At 51.0% G+C, this 17,234-nt stretch overlaps 1 protein-coding gene across 2 annotated transcripts; it reads right to left on the bottom strand.

Annotated features, from left to right (window-relative positions):
- Positions 1–10,197: 10,197 nt before the first annotated feature.
- LOC105056756 (probable flavin-containing monooxygenase 1) lies at positions 10,198–14,765 on the bottom strand. Of its 2 annotated transcripts, none has more exons than XM_010939060.3 (5): positions 14,275–14,765; positions 13,521–13,761; positions 12,346–12,524; positions 11,706–12,055; positions 10,198–10,757 (listed from the first exon to the last, which is right to left on the bottom strand). In XM_010939060.3, the coding sequence occupies exons 1-5, from the start codon at positions 14,719–14,721 to the stop codon at positions 10,418–10,420; spliced, it is 1,557 nt and encodes a 518-aa protein (XP_010937362.1). In that variant the 5' UTR covers positions 14,722–14,765; the 3' UTR covers positions 10,198–10,417. The 2 variants fall into 2 exon arrangements, with proteins under 2 accessions (XP_010937362.1, XP_073104189.1); XM_073248088.1 differs by having other exon boundaries at positions 11,706–12,054; positions 12,462–12,524.
- Between the last annotated feature and the right edge of the window lie 2,469 nt (positions 14,766–17,234).

Raw genomic sequence — 17,234 nt, 5'->3', positions numbered from 1 at the left:
CCCAACAGCGCTCCCACGGGGAGGAGGAGGGTCGACCTCGGCGCGACGACCGACGGTCCCAGCGGCCCTCTCCTTCCCCGTTGGAACGGGCGAGGAAGGAAAAGCGGCCGCGCACACCGTCGGCCTCTCCTTCAGAGTCTTCCGGAGGCTCCACTCCTGGGGTCTCCCAGCATCGACGAGCGGACGACTACGAGCGACGGTTCGAGGAGATCGACCGCCGACTCGCCCAACTGCAGATGGACGGCCAGAAGTCTTCGAACGACGTCGACTTCCAGACCGCCCACCTCTCTCCCGACTGGTCCTCGACGAGCCGATTCCCAGTCGGTTCAAGATGCCGCACGTGGAGCCCTACGACGGCTCCACCGACCCAGTCGACCACCTCGAGAGCTATAAAGCTCTCATGACAATTCAAGGGGCAACCGACGCTCTTTTTTGCATCGGCTTCCCCGCCACACTTCGCAAGGCTGCCAGGGCTTGGTACTCCGGTCTTCGATCGGGCAGTATCCATTCCTTCGCGCAGCTCGAGCACTCGTTCGTGGCCCATTTCAGCACCAGCCGAAAGCCGCCGCGAACGTCGGATAGCCTTTTCTCCCTCAAGCAGGGGGAAAACGAGACGCTCCGACACTTCGTGGCGCGATTCAACGCGCCACGCTCGAGGTCCGGGACCTCAACGAAGACATGGCGGTTTCAGCCATGAAGAGGGGCCTGAGGTCGTCCCGATTTACTTATTCTCTGGACAAGACCCTCCCCCGAACATACGCCGAGCTACTGGAGCGCGCATACAAGTATATGCGCGCGGACGAAGGAGCGTCCGACCGACGCTTGGTCGAGCCCAGGGGTCCGAAGGAGAAGCGAAGAAAAGGTCGGGAGCCCGCCGAACCAAGCAGGCCCCGGCCGGTAGTCGGCTTTCTCCACCCCGACAGATCCAAAAATCACCCCGCCGACAGACTCCGAGGTCGGTGCGTCCCAGGTATGACTCCTACACTCCTCTCTCCGCTCCCCGTGCGCAGATCTTGATGGAGATCGAAGGGAAGGAATACCTGCGACGGCCTCCGCCTCTGAAGGCAAAGGGCCTCGACCATCGGAAGTACTGCCGGTTCCATCGGAGCCACGGCCACGACACCGAGCGATGCATCCAGTTGAAGGATGAGATCGAAAATCTCATCCGCCGGGGTATCTCGGCAAGTTTCGAAAGGGTCCGCCGACCCGACCGACTGCCGATCGACGCCCCCAGCCGACTGAAGAGGCACCGACTAACCAGCCGACGGCGGAGTCATCAACATGATTTCCAAGCGGCTGGGATCGGGGACGTCTACAGGGGGGAGCCGACGAAAAAGCCACGACCGAACGACGTAATCACCTTCGCGGAAGACGACGTTCGGGGCATCCAGACTCCCCACGACGACGCTGTTGTTGTGTCGGCGACAATAGCCAATTACGATGTAAAACGAATTTTTGTTGATAATGGAAGTTCGACAAATGTTTTGTTTTACTCGACCTTCTCCCGAATGCGACTACCGACGGATCGACTTAGTGGGGTCTCCACGCCCTTGATCGGCTTTGCCGGAGACACCGTCACGACAGAAGGAGAAATCACCCTGCCCGTGACGGTCGGTACCGAACCACGGCAAAGCACGGTCTCCCTCATTTTCGCGGTCGTCCAAGTTCCTTCGGCCTACAACGCCATACTCGGGCGACCCGGACTGAACGCCCTCAGGGCGATCGTCTCGACGTACCATCTCCTTGTTCGATTCCCGACCAAAAACGGAGTCGGGGAGATGCGCGGAGATCAACAGCTCGCCCGACGATGCTTCCAAATCTCCGCCCAAAGCGACGAGACAAAGGATCCCCTGACAATCGACAAACTGGATCAACGGGAGGAGGAAGAGCGGGGTTCGCCGGCCGAGCAGCTCGAGGCGATCCCGTAGGAGAAAATCCCGACAGAAAAGTTTGGGTCGGGTCTCAATTGCCCGACACCGAACGCCACCGACTGGCGGAGCTGCTGACGGCCAACGCCGACATATTCGCATGGTCGGCAGCAGATATGTCGGGCATCCCTCCGGAAACAATGACTCACCGACTCAACATCGACCCGACGATGAACCGGTGAGGCAGAAGAAAAGGTCCTTCGCCCCAGAAAGGCAGAAGGCCATCGACGAGGAAGTGGACAAGCTGCTCGAGGCGGGCTTCATTCGGGAATCCACGTATCCCGATTGGCTCGCCAATGTCGTCATGGTCAAGAAAGCCAACGGGAAGTGGAGGATCTGCATCGACTACACCGACCTCAACCGAGCATGCCCGAAGGATAGCTTTCCACTCCCGAAGATCGACCAGCTGGTGGATGCGACGTCCGGATTTCGACTGCTCAGCTTCATGGACGCCTTCGCCGGGTACAATCAGATCCGGATGGCGCCTGAAGACGAGGAGCACACCGCGTTCGTGACCCCCAAGGGCCTCTACTGTTATCGGGTGATGCCCTTTGGATTGAAGAATGCCGGCGCCACCTACCAGCGACTCGTCAATAAGGTCTTCAAAGACCAGATCGGGCGTAACATGGAGGTGTACGTGGACGACATGCTGGTAAAGAGCACGCAGATCCCGGACCATGTTCAGGATCTCGAGGAGACCTTCCGCACCCTTCGACGACACCGAATGAAGCTCAATCCGACCAAATGCGCCTTCGGGGTGACCTCGGGGAAGTTCCTCGGATTCCTCGTTTCTCAGAGAGGGATCGAGGCCAACCCTGAGAAGATAAAGGCGATCCTCGACATGCGTCATCCGAACACCAAGAAGGAGGTCCAACAGCTGAACGGGAGAATCGTCGCTCTTAGCCGATTCATTTCCCGATCAGCTGAAAGGTGCCTCCCGTTCTTCAAAACCTTGCGCCAGGCGAACGGTTTCTCTTGGTCGGATGAGTGCGAACAGGCCTTTGAAGACCTGAAAGGTACCTGGCTTCCCCGCCGCTGCTCGTAAAGCCGCAGTCGGGGAGACCTTGTATCTCTACTTGGCCACATCTTCTGAGGCGATCAGTTCGGTGCTCGTTCGGGAAAACGAGTGCCGAACCCATCAGCCCATCTACTACATCAGCAAAGTGCTCCACGGCGCCGAAGCCAGATACTCGGAGACGGAAAAGATGGTCTTCGCCCTGACCGTCTCCGCGCAACGGCTCCGACCATACTTCCAGGCCCACGCCATCGTGGTACTCACCAACCAGCCCCTGAGGGCCGTACTGCGCCGACCCGACACATCCGGACGACTCGCTAAGTGGGCGATGAAGCTTAGCGAGTTCGACATTCAGTACCGACCAGGCCTGCCTTGAAGGCTCAGGTCTTGGCCGACTTCATCGCCGAATGCCCGACGACCGACAAAAGGTCGGGAGCTGAAGGCCCGGGACGAGATTCGGTCTCTGAGCGGACCCGATCTCCACCTGGGTACTTCACATCGACGGAGCCTCCAACGCTCAGGGAAGCGGGGCCGGGCTCCTGCTCACGAACTCGGATGGGGTAGTCACCGAATACGCCCTCCGGTTCGACTTCAAGGCCTCCAACAATCAAGCCGAATACGAGGCACTCCTCGCGGGCTTGAGGATGGCGAAGGAATTGGGCGTCGACAGCCTCCGGGCATTCTCCGACTCTCAGCTGATCGTGGGGCAGGTCAAGGGCGACTTCGAGGCGCGAGATCCGACCATGATCAAGTATCTTCAGAAGGTAAAGGATCTCGTGGCCCGCCTCGAGTATTTCGAGATCTCCCACATCCCCAGGACGGAGAACGCCCGTGCCGATGCTCTCTCCAGATTGGCAACGTCGGCCTATGATTCTTTGGGTCGGACGTTTGTCGAAAACCTCCAACAGCCGAGCATTGATCGGGTCGAAGAAGTGCAGCAGCTAACGTCCGAACCAAGTTGGATGGACCCGATCGTCCGGTACTTGTCCGACGGGACCAGTCCCAAAGATCCCGCGGAGGCCAAGCGACTCCGATGGTCGGCGTCACAATATGTGATCATGGACGGCCGACTCTACAAGAGGTCGTTCTCCCTCCCTCTGCTCAGGTGCTTGGACCGACCGACGCCGACTACGCTCTCCGAGAGGTTCACGAAGAATTTGTGGGAATCACTTGGGGGGCAAGTCCTTAGCCTTCAAGGTCTTGCGACAGGGCTACTACTGGCCGACCATGAGGAAGGATGCGGCAGATTGGTCCGAAGGTGCGAGCCATGCCAGAAGTATGCCAATATTCAGCGCCAACCGGCCAGCCAAATCGCTCCCATTGTCGCTCCGTGGCCCTTCGCTCAGTGGGGAGTCGATATTCTCGGCCCTTCCCACCGGCGTCGGGCCAAAGGAAGTTCATCGTTGTCGCCATCGACTACTTCACGAAGTGGGTCGAGGCCGAGCCTTTGGCGCAGATCACCGAGCGGAAGATGGAGGACTTCGTCCAAAAGTCCATCATCTTCAGGTTCGGATTGCCGCACACCATCATCACCGACAACGGACGGCAATTCGACAACCAGACTTCAAGACTTCTGCGCCAGGTTCCACATCCGTCATCGACTAACTTCAGTCGGGCACCCACAGTCCAATGGCGAGGTTGAGGTGACGAACCGAACCCTGCTCCATGGACTCAAGACCCGACTGAACGAAGCCAAAGGTCTTTGGGTCGACGAGCTGGGCTCCGTCCTATGGGCTTACCGAACGACCCCCCGTGTCCCGACCGGGGAGTCGCCGTTCAGTTTGGCCTACGGGACAGAAGCCATGATCCCGCTCGAGATTGGCCTGCCATCTTCAAGGGTCGAGTAGTACCGCGAGCCGGACAACTCCGAAAGCCGGAGAGCCGACCTAGATCTTCTCCCCGAACTGCGAATGAGGCTCAAATCCGAATGGCCTCATACCGACAGAAGGTCGCCCGGTACTACAATGCCAAGGTCAGACCAAAGCTCTTCACCTGGCGACCTAGTCTTGAGGAAGGCAGAAGTGTCGAAGCCCTTGGACCAGGGAAGTTGGCTCCCAACTGGGAAGGACCCTACAAGGTTGCTGACACCTTCGGGCCGAGGGCCTACCGGCTGGAGACCCTTGAGGGGAAGCCCATTCCCCGGACTTGGAACGCCGACAACTTGAAGCTGTATTACCAGTGAATTCTGTAATTCAATCGTCGAAATACAAGTTCAGTTTGAAAAATCGGAGTTCTAACTCTTTGAATACTGATCGGCGCTCAGCCCCGACGCATCGACGCGGATCTGGCACCGACGACACATCGGCCCCTTACACGGACCGATGCATCTACGATGACGGGAGTTTATACTCCTTCTACGGTCGAATTTTCGGGCAGAATCCATCGGCCGACTGGCCGATCGGGCCCCGACCGAAGAAAGGCTAAAAGCCCACGCGGCTATTGCCGCGACTTCCGACCAGGCTACGGCCGGTCGAGGGATATTCGGCTCACCACCGTCTATCACATGATGCGACCTCAGTCGCACCCACTATTCGCCGACCGACCTACGGCCGGCTGAACGACACTCGGTTTGCCACCGTCTGTCGAAGGACATGAGAACCCGACACAAGAGCTTGGGGATTCGACTTACTATCGCTTCCCCGACACTGCGCCGGTCGATGTTCGACTGAACGCATCTACGGAAGCCCGACTACCGAACCTTTACCAGGTTCGGTCGGCTCCCGACTTAACAGACGCGCCCGAATGGCGACTACAATTATGGGAAACCGACTTACCCGAGTTGGCGACTTCTCTAAGTTGGCAACTAGGGTTCGACATTACAGCGATAAGAAACATTACAAACAAGAAGCAAAAGAGAAGACAATTTCATTCATTGATCAAAAAACATTACAAAGTCGGGCCGAAGCCCGAGTACATGTATTTTCAAGAAGAGACAAAAGGAAGACGGTCGGCTGGACTGATCATTCGTCCTGATTAATCTCTTCGACCGACGGAGGATCGGGAAGGATCGGCGTCTCGACCATGAGCGGCGCTGGGTCGGCGGCAGAAGGATGTCCTTCAGTCGGCAAGGGACCTCCGGTCGGCTCCTGCTCCGGAACGGCTTCCTCCGCTGGGATGACGCCTCCCGACGGGTGGTCGGCCTCCTCTTCGGTTCCCTCCTCTTCGGCGAGTAGCGGGCGACTCGGCTAACGTCCACCTCCGGGTACAAGGCATGGACGGCATCCCGACCGTCCTCGAACCCGACCCGGTAGGAGGCGAAGCCCGACTCGAGCATCTCCTCCTTGTACCGGTCGGAGGCTCGGAATTCCTCAACCGCACGATCGGCCGACTCCCTCGCCGACCGTGCCTCGTCCTCAGTATGGGCCAGCTCCTCCCTCGCCAACTCCGCCTCGGCCCTAGCAATTTCGGCGTCGATTTGGGCGATGGACAAATCCTCTTCGGTTTCCGCGAGCTTCCCCAGGCTGGCCCGAAGTTGCTCGCGTTCCCCTTGGAGTTCGGAGGTGGCACTGTCCCGTTCGCGTCGAAGACGACGCACGACCCGACCTTTGTGCTTGGCCGACTTCAGTTCGACCATGAGCCGGGAGACCTCGTCCGTCAACTTGGCCTCCCGGTCGACCGACTCCTGCAGTTGGTCGACCAGCATCGCTCTTTCGGCCTCGGCCGCCGCCGACCTTTCCTTGAAGGCTGCCCGAACGTCGCCGAACCTTCGGTATCCGGCCTCCAACTCGGACATGGTGAAGATCAACTGCCGACGGAAAAAAGCTTTGTCAGAATTATGTGGCAAGCGAAAATTCTTCTAAGGGAAAAGGTGACGCGAAGCTTACCTCCACCATCGACGGGTAGAACCGCGACAGCATCTCGGTCACCTGCCGAGACTGCAACGACTGAACATCGGTAGGGAGGAGAATCCCCTGGCACAACCTCCTCGCAAGGTTGTGGTCGGCCAAGGCCGACGCACCCTCAGGGTAGTATGCGCTGGGGGGCATTGATCTCTCCTCCTCCGAGGGCTCCATCGGGGCTTTCCCCCGGTCAGCTGCCCCGACCGACGGGGCTGGCAGCGATGGGACGCTGGAGTTCGACCCGGCGCCCCCCGTTGCGCCAGCGGACGCCTCCGGACGATGTTCGGCTTCCCGAACGACGTCCGGCTCCGCCCGCGGCGGCGAAACCGCCGACACTCCTTCGGCCACTTCCTCGGCCGGCCTCTCCTCGACTCGCCTCTCCTCGACTCGGACAGTCGGAGCCGCGAGGGCTATGATTGGCTCCGACCCCTCGGTCGCCGACGCTTCCACGGTCGGCGGAACTGGGGCTGGTCTCTTGGAAGGGTGTGAAGGGCCAGCCCCCGTCGCTGGCCTCTTCCTCGCGGCGGCAAACTGACGAATCTCGGCATCGGTCGGCCTCATCCTCGGCGGTGTCCCTGCAAAACCTACCAATGTCAGAGGCCGGACCAGAACTACCCTAAAGCCGAACAAAAAGAAAAAGCTGGGGAATCGGACGATACCTATTCGGGGGACCAGACTCAGGCCGGCATCATAGAGAGCTTGCTTGGTAACAAGCTCCCTCTGCTTCGGGACCGACATGTCTTTGAGTCGGTGGAAGTCCTCCCGGTCGTCCACGTCGACCCGACTGTTGTCGTTGGCCTCAGTTCGGGGTACACCCCAGCGAGAAGGAAAGCCCCAAGAGGAGGAAGAGGAAACAAAGAAAAACTGGTTCTTCCATCCATGAATGGACGATGGAAGACCGGTTATGAAGGCAAGACCCTTCCGGGGGTTGAAGAGCCACCACCCTCGGGCCTTAGGGTGGGGTCGGAGCACAAAAAAGGCCCGGAAGAGGGAAACGCGGGGGTTGGTCGGCAAGAGCTGACACAACAGCGCGAAAGAAATGATTAGCCGGACAGAGTTCGGCGCCAGTTGCGCCGGACAGAGTCCGAAGTAATCAAGCAGATTCCGGACGAACTCCGGAATCGGGAGCCGAAGACCCGCGCGAAGGTCTTCGACGTACAGCGCCAGGTCGCCGGGCGGAGGGTTGTTGACCTGACCGCCGGCCCCTAGAGCATAGAGCCGAAACTGCTCCGGGATGCGATAGTGCTCCCGAAGCTGATCGACGTTCGGCCCCGAAAGCGAGGAGGCCTCATCTTCCGGAGCCGATCGGGTGTCGTCGGTCGGGTTCCCCGACCGAGCTCCCTGAGTCGGTTTCCTGGTCATTGTGCAGGAACCGAAAGAAGAGAAGAAAGCAAGAAGGGGAAGGAGGACCACGAACCCGATGGACCCTCCGGAGGTAGAGAAGAGCTCTGCCCGCGACGACCGAGAAATCGCCCGGACAGAGTTTCCCCAGCAAATGGCAAATGTGGGTCAGGGTCCGGGAGGTCCTATATATATAGGGCCGACCGACGGCCGAGATGCTCCCGCGCCGACCAAAGTCCTCCAGATGCGCGACGCGTGGCGCCCACCGGTTGGCTGAGGATTCGGCGCGCTTCGTCCCGGGACGCCCGCACCGCCCGCATTAAATGCCGGAGCGGGCGCCGGCCAACCACCTTGACACGCGGTGCGCGGGGGTTGGCTCCGCAGTCGGCCGCCCGCGCCGGTCCGCGTTCCCGATGGGACGCCTCACCCGCGATCGGTGCCGAATATCCGATCGACTGACGCCGTATCGTCCGGCACCCGATCTTCTGACACCGACGTGACGACTGACGACGACAAGACGCGGCGTCTGACACCGGACGCCGGCGCGACTTCTGGCATCGACTAGACGTTCGGATCACTTGGGATTCGTGAGGTGTCAGACAACGGATCAGCCGGCGGTACGGTCGGATCTGCACATGCGACAAATCCACTCCCAGTCGTCCGATCTTGCTACCCGAATGAAGGCACCGGCCAGCTCTCCACCCGACTTAGGAGTGGAGGGGGGCAACTGTTGGGGGATACCGACCGACCGACCGACCGACTATCGGAGGGCCCGACCGGCTGGCGGCCCGACCGACCGACCGACTATCGGAGGGCCCGACCGGCTGGCGGCCCGACCGACCGACCGACTATCGGAGGGCCCGACCGGCTGGCGGCCCGACCGACTAACCGACTATCGGAGGGCCCGACCGGCTGGCGGCCCGACCGACTAACCGACGGCCCGACGAACGACTCTGACTGACCGATCGTAAGTCGGGCGACAGGCCAACGGACGCCATCAGCGGCTAACTGCGGCCATTCCATGGTCCATTCCTGACCGACTAAACCCAGAGGTCCGGTAGCCGACCCACACGAAGCTCGCCGACCGACGGAGGAGTCCGACGCCACTCTGCTGGCCACCGACCTTGGGTCGGCCGACTCCACCAACTACCGTACGGCCGCCAGACGTTGTCAGTTCTGACACGGACATGCGGCACAGTTACCTAGGGGCATTGTCCCGCCGAGAGCCGGGTCAACCCTGGTGATTAGACGGCTACACGGCGACATGACATTTTCACGGCGGCTCTGACAGTCTACAGTGAGTTGACAGTTCTTCACTTGTCCGCGCCATTAATGACGGCGCCATACCGTGCTCCACTATATATACCGGGGAAGGCAACAGTGCAAGGGATCGATCCGCCCGTCTCTCCCACTTACGCAGGCTCGCTCCTCCCTCTCTCTTCCTCTCTCTTTCTCAGAGCTCTCTGTCTGCATTTCACTGTTGCCCAGTCACCTCTCTGACTTGACCGTCGGAGGGTCCCCGCCGGAGCCGCCTCCGGTCAGTGCGGACTTTCTTTTGCAGGTGCACGCTTCCCGACGATCGGGCGACGAGGCGATTGGCCGCAACAGGAGGTAATGTCTAACCATAATCTCTCTCAACTTATTTATTCTCTCCATTATGTACAATTGATATAAGTTTTTTTTTTGAAAAAAAAATTGCAAATGCCTCGGTCATGTCCTTTATTCCATGGAGAGCCATCACCAATGTGCTGGCAGCAATTAATTATTTCATTTCAGGGTTTTAAAAATTCATGAAAGTACTATCACTGTAGTTAATTTCATATATATACTACCTTCGTAAAAATATGTAGTTGTCATAAAGAAAGGGAGTGTGGGGTAAAACAGGAGACATAGGAAAAAATCCAAGATTTGGATGTACACTTTGAAATGAGTTATTGTGCATAACAACATGAAGAAAAAAGAATATTGCCATCAACAGTCACAAATATCTCTGAACTTCTTATTCATACTTAACATAGATCAAAAACCGAACTTATAACAATAACATATTATGACAGCAGGCTGCAACAATAGCTACAACAAGACCTTTTGATCCAAGATCCATGATCCATCTTACCATTTATCAGTCACTTTGGTAGAGTCAATTTGTGTGACATAACAAGGAACCCAATAACCAACGCAAAGCACCCCTTCATAGATATAGTGCTATAACCTAACTTAATATGCAGACCAACATATATAACTATAATTAATTAATCAGTGGCTAAGAGCTTTCTCTGCGAACTTAAATTAAATCACTCTTCTTTGTAGTCCTGGTTGTTGTAAGGGCTGAAGGCCTCTGAGAGCCAGTTCCCCTTCCTCCATGGCTTCCACCCTATCTCTTCGCAGATCTCGTCACTGTGGTGGATGCTGTAAGTGGAAATGCAGTGGCGGCGATAGAACCTGGTTGTCCTCTTCATCACATCCGTCTCCCGGTTGATTTGCCCAAACATTTGCTCCACGCTTGGAAGCTGGAATTGTCCCTTGAGCAGCCTGGCCAGCCATTTGCACCGCAGCTCAGAAGTGTGAAGGTTCGACACGCTCTCAATGTAGCCCACGAATGCCATATTGGGGATCAGAGGGTGAATTGTACCTCTGTGACATGACGATATAACAATTGAGACAAAACAATTAATGTGATTGCCATAAACATGCATGCTAGAATTCTCGACAATAACAATACCATGAGGTGCTCTTTGGTTTTTAAAAAAAGGATCGAATGTAAAGAAGTACTCGGTAAAAGACCATGGAAGTGAAATGTAAGCTAAGATTTTTGGGGCCTTCATGCAAGATAAGTATTTTTTTTTTTTTTTATACATTTGGTTTGAGGGATAAGTGAAGGAATAAATAAATGCACAATTTTCATGTTTTTATGAATTTTATCACATGATAGGATTATCATCTTATTTTGGATTTATTTGAAGACTGAATATATAGCAATAAAATTATAATTGAAAGGGATAAATTCTCTCTTTATATAGAATAATTTTATTCCTTCATTTTAGATAAATAGTACTCTAATAATTTAGAATTTTATTTAAAAAAAATTAGTCGAAAGATATTATTTTGATTTTTTGACGTATTCAAGATCTACTCGATATCTAGCCGATGTGAGAGTAAACACATGCTTACACGGATTTCGATGGGAGCACTTTAGATAACTCTACCTTTCAGACTATCCGAATGGATGTCATTTCGTGCCCCATTTTGAGTATTTGACGGGATAAACTCCCATTTGGGGATAACCTCCCACTAATCTCCCCTACCAGAGACCGTCTAACATTATTTGGAAAAGACAAATTACGTGAACTTTTGGTAAAGATAAGACGCAGAGAGCAAACTCTTCTTATGATAACATACATGGCCCTACATGCATGTTGTTGACACTTCTTTGTCCAACATGAAGGGGAAAAAAATAGTCGCACTACTGATCAAATGGAAGATGATTAGTTCATATGTCACGTCAACGTAATTGATGGTTTTGTCACGAAGCTTTAGTTGAAAGAATTGGAAACCAGATGAATCATAGAAGAAATTTTTTACCTATATAGCGGCATGACACCAGAAGAGTCAACTATCAATCCACGGAAGGGCTCTGGCAGCACCGACCTCAGCTTCTTCTTGCCATCAAAACCAGTGGCTAGGAACACAACATCAGCCTCCAACTTGGTGTTGTCATCTAAAACGATGCCCCCATCCCAAAACCACCACGTGGATGATCTTTTAAATGAGATCATCCCTTTCTCGGCCTCCGTGAAGAAGTTCTCGGGCAATATCGCCATCTGGCATGATGCGTAATCCTCCTCAAAGGGGTGATCTGGTTTCAAGCCATACTTTTCTAGTGGAAGCTTCCATGTGAGATAAGACTCGATGAACTTGGAAACACCTCTCCTCTGAGAAACATGTTAAAAATCCAAGGTCAATAACAAGTACCAGGACTTAATATGTAACTCCTATGCATAAACTAATATATTATCTTCTTTTCTCTCCGAAAACTAATATGTTTAAAAAAAATTGTGCAACATTTAATTACCCAAACTTATAATACTGAAAAATTTACTGCATGCATGTTTGGCATAGAATCCACCTCTTCTCTTTCATGTGCAAAATTAGCTAACTGAAAGCCAAAGTACTACTAAGAATTTGAATATGTGGACATTGCTAAGCGGGAAAGGAAAAATACCAATGGGTTCAAGAGGAAGCAGAGAGCAGATCTTAGCATTCCTTGATTAGGCCTTTCATGGAGGAACTGAGAAAACCTTGTAGCGTAGAACATGAAGAAAGGTAGGCCCCATATGGAGTAGGAAGGAACCGTCCAGTGCAAGGTCCTTATGACCATGGTGCAAGGGTGCCCATCTGGCCCTAGAAACCAACCCAACATAGAAAACAAGGTACAAGTCAAAGAGTAACCTCACCTCATAATGAAGCTAAAAGGCTCTGAGAATATGTCAACTTTTATATCTAGTTAATCCACCAATCGTAAAAGTGTAATAAAGAAGCATGAAGCACGAGTCAATAAATAAAATATAGCTGCTTGGTAGACGCACAAAATAATTAATATTTGACCTGTGTCTATGTACAAGGTTAGATAGGTAGCAACATCAAGAAATTAATTTGCTAGTGTCCCCCACCGGAACAGGTTGAAATAGTCAGCTATTTATTAATTTGCTCGCTTCTTCCTCAGAACATATATAGATGCATGAGTCAACACGTCAATTTTTGATCTGACTCTGAACTTAGGGGAGCTTTTTGTTGCGTTTGTTATCTAAAGTACGTAAAAGCATGTGCACAGAACACTGTGGAGAGCAGGTGCAAGCAAACATTATGCAGTCAATTTGTTCAGAAATTTACTCATCATGACATGTAAATAAGAAAAGGAAAAAGGAATACGTTGTTTTCACATAAAAAGGAAGAGAGAGAGAGAGAGAGAGCATGTGTTTTGTGTCTCTTTAAAAGATCAAGGAACTTTATTGAAGTCCAACTTACTTTGGTGCAATATAGAATGTCAAATTATAGACAATACCGTGCAGTGTATGACCAGTTTCCGCTTTATTATTTTGCTTCTGTCTTGTGTGCAGACTTACAGGTTCATTTCCACTTCTTGCTTGCTTATATCTAAGTCTGTAAGTATGTCGCTAGATTTTAATATATATAATTGTCAAAATATCATTATCTTTCATATTTTCTTCAAACAAGTGGTACTTGCTTGTAATAAAAAGCTCAACAAATTCTGCTTATTATGGAGGAAAAGACATCAAATAGACATTTTATTTAGAATAACACAAAAGTCCACAAGCTTTTTACCTAAAAACACATTTAAACTTCTCGAAAGTTTCAAAATTTTGGAGTGTAATTTACCTTGGTTGGCCTCAGCACATTCTACAGCAAGGTCGATGGCTGATTTCTTGTAACCGATAACTGCAACCTTCTTTCCACTCATCAATTCCTTGCTGGCTTCCTCGTCAAGTTTACAGTAATCCAGGGAATGCATCACCTTCCCATGGAATATCTCCGGTCCCTTGCCATGTGGGAAAGCCGGCATATTTGGTATATCACCATATTTTCCGATGCACATCACCACAAACTCAAACTTGTACCACTGCAATAAATCATTAGGAAAAAAAAAACTATATAACCATTTAGTTAACAAATGATAAGAAATATTTTACAACTAACAAAAGAAGATATATACGAAACAGTTCAGATCGTCTCAATACCAAATATTACAACTAAATGTAAAGTTCTGAATATTAAGTCACAGATATTACTCTTCACAAAGTCATAGTGTTTTTTTTTTTTTTAGGCACCACTATGGATCCTCTACAACCTAAAGTTGTAGTAATTAATTTACTACATGGTTAACGTGGCATGATTTCTACATGCTGAAATATTAATTAATGGACGAGGGCAAGAATTATACGGCCAAAAAGAAATCATGCCACGCAGCTGCAGAGGAGTTGGACTCGGCCATAGAAGTCCGAGATGGGTGTAGGACACCATGGTTATCAGAAACAGACCCTAACGAGATGGGTGTTACGTTATTTCTTAAAGGAAACCAGACCCATTCGGGTAGTTTAAGAGAGAACGAGTTTTAAAGCAACCAGCCATGCACCTCAACGGTCTCTGACTGGCCGGTCACCACCCCGACCTCCCACACCGGGTTTCCGGTGAGGGGCAGGCGCCCCTCAGCCCCCCAAAACTCGGTGAACCCGGCCTTGGTCTGGTCTCCGAGGTACCGGATCTCCACCACCCTCGACTCCAGCTTAATAAAACTCCACAAACCAAAGTGTTCGGCGTAGCCATGCAGGTAGTCCAGTATCTCGGTGTGAGTCGGGAACGTGGGGTCGGTACGGTCGCTCCACCGGTAGTCGGAGAACTCGTAGTCCTCCCGGGGGGTCTGCAGCCTCGTCGAGCGGTAGGAGCAGTGCTTCCACACCCCTCCGATTGATCTCGTGGCCTCGAAGACCACTGGGTTCAAGGAAGCAAGCTGCTTCGCCGCTGCGAGGCCACTGATCCCTCCACCGATGATTGCCACCCTCGGCGCACCGTTGTCAGCCATGCTCTCTGTCTGTCTGTCTTTCTCTCTTTGTATTTGTGGTTATGTTTGCGAATGAAAGGGTGAAAGGTATAGGTGGGATGAACACCAGGCCATGGGGAGAGTATATATAGACCAAAAGGACACATGACATGCACGATGGTTCTTGGAAGGAGGGGTAGTAAGTCAGCCCTTGAAGGGACGGTGGCTTTTGACTTTGCTCCCAATTGTGCGAATCTTGGTCTATACATGAAAACATTTCATATATGGCCACACAAACATTTCTTTAGCGCATTGTATGAAAAAGGAAGTTTTGCAGAAAAAACTGATTTTTGTTTCATGTTTGCACATTTGGATCATGAGAAACACACACACATATATATGTATGTATGTATGCATGTATATAGGTATGTATGTATATGTATGTTCAGTCATTGTAACAAAATATGGCATTCAACTTTGTTAGTTGGTGGATCAGGGTCATAAGTGCCCAAAAGTTTGATAAATGGACCATTTTTATGTAAAAATATGTTGTCTGGTATTTAATGGAAAACTAACTTGGCTATGTTTTTGGAAAAAAAAAAAATCCCTATCAAAAATTTAAGCTTGCTGTTTCATATGATCTCCAACATGGTTTTCCGTCTCTCAAATTTTGATATGAGATCGAGATGGTCTCACATCCAAAGGGAAATTTCTTAATTCTTATTCCTAGCTAATGGGATTAGAGTTGTAGGCTTCGCAGGACAAAGGCTCCGCATACTGTTGGATCCCATGCATGGTCCCATTCAATGAAAGCTTCCTTTCTTTTTGCTTTTTTTTCTTTTTTTCCTTTCCTCTTTTTTCTCCTTTAGTTTCGCTGTCTTTTGTGGAAGAGTCTCATGGGGAATATGAGGAAATTGGTAGGAGATTTCTTTGTGTAATTGATATCGTTTTGCTTGCATCAAGGAGCTAGTAGTGGAGGAGGGGTTGGGAGCCCATGGTTTGAAACACGCAATACGGCCTAATCCCCATGGGGTTGACCTGACAATGGCATTAAATTTGATCCGCAGCTTCCTCCTTGTTAATTTTCTCGTGGCTTTACATATGGTTGGATCTGTGTTGACTCCCTGTGGAAGTCTTGCTGGGCGTCCATGGTTTTGGATGGGCAGGGAAAGTGGGTCCCATGGTATATTGGTGACACGTGGCACTTCATGTGTGGTCACATGGCATGCAATGGGAAACCTTCCATGTTTAAGCTCACTGGCACTGGATTATAACAAGTTTAGGTACGATTTGATTGCATATTTAATGAAGCAAGCATGTCTTCATCCATTAGAAAACTTAGAAAATCAGGATTATTTCAACATTTGAGTCACTTTTTTTTTTTTTTAGTGTAACATTTGAGTGATCACTTGTATCGTCGACTACATCTTCCCAGCGCCTATACCCTTTCAAGCTGGTTTCACCCCGTTTAACACATTTTCCTAACAATTCTCTTGAACACATTTTAAATTCATTACGATGTGCTTCAATCTAAAGAAGTAGGCCTCTCTCTCTTTCTACCGCAATCTCTCTCTCTCTCTCTCTCTCTCTCTCTCTCTGTCTATCTCTAAATCTACACATATATGAATATTACTCCTTTCTCAATATTTATGGAAAAAGAAAAAGGAGGCTAGAGGCCATATTTTCTGAAAAGTGATTTTTATTCTCGTTTTAAGAGAGACCATGTGATTTCAAGAGACTGGTAATAGAAACAGAAGCAACCAAGAAGTTGCTTAAGCTCTAGCATGTGGAGAAATATGGAGACTGTAACTAGAAGAGTACTACAAGGAAAGGTAATACAGAGGGACTATACGACGTACATCATAGTAATCTCCAAACGAGAGACGTGATGGACTATAATTTTCCTTGACTACAGTGGTTCTTAATTTGTCTGGCCTAAAGGCTAAAAGGATGCTTCCAAAAGACTTTCTATATATACGCCGACAGGAACTTTCACGAAAATCACATTGTCCAGCGTATTAAAACTTCATGGGTTTGTTGGGATGAAGAGTGGGAACTTACTGGATTAAAATTCACTCTAACGTTTCCCTTCATTCAAAGCAAGGTCAAAGTCTAAAATTTGATGGACGAAACGTGATGGTCTACGGAATTTTCTTATTTCACTTGCATCTTCTCTTCTTTTTCTTAACCCCATTATTTAAGGTGGCAACTCAATTCGGTTTCCTGTGCTGAATAGAGAAAGAAATTGGAAATTCGAAAGACATTCTAGATCCAGTGTAATGACTAATGGGAGAAATAGAATTTTGAACAGGAGCTGGAAATATTTTTGGAGGAAAAATTGGAGAGGGGAACGAAAAAGTTATGAACCAAATCTTTACAGAATCATGTTCTGCTTTCCTAGACTTTTCCCTTAGTTGCATTCCATTGGCTGATCAGGAAAGTTACAGAACATGACAACCGTAAGAATTACAGAACATGACAACCGTAAGAATACTTTTCTTCGGTGAAGGGATCGATGTTTCCTCTCCTTTTCAATTCCATCTGGATGCAGGTAT

Source organism: Elaeis guineensis, chromosome 13, assembly GCF_000442705.2.
Source record: "Elaeis guineensis isolate ETL-2024a chromosome 13, EG11, whole genome shotgun sequence".
Classification (NCBI taxonomy): Eukaryota; Viridiplantae; Streptophyta; class Magnoliopsida; order Arecales; family Arecaceae; genus Elaeis; species Elaeis guineensis.
Note: the sequence above shows the minus strand (reverse complement) of the source record. Positions and strands in the feature narration are given on the sequence as shown.

Excerpts from the sequence above, each read along its gene's own strand:
- LOC105056756 (XM_010939060.3), bottom strand. The coding sequence starts at position 14,721 with ATGGCTGACAACGGTGCGCCGAGGGTGGCAATCATCGGTGGAGGGATC. Across the intron at positions 12,056-12,345 it reads GCTTCCTCTTGAACCCATTG|AGGAGAGGTGTTTCCAAGTT; the intron begins GTATTTTTCCTT and ends CATGTTTCTCAG. Across the intron at positions 10,758-11,705 it reads GGTGTCATGCCGCTATATAG|AGGTACAATTCACCCTCTGA; the intron begins GTAAAAAATTTC and ends GTCATGTCACAG.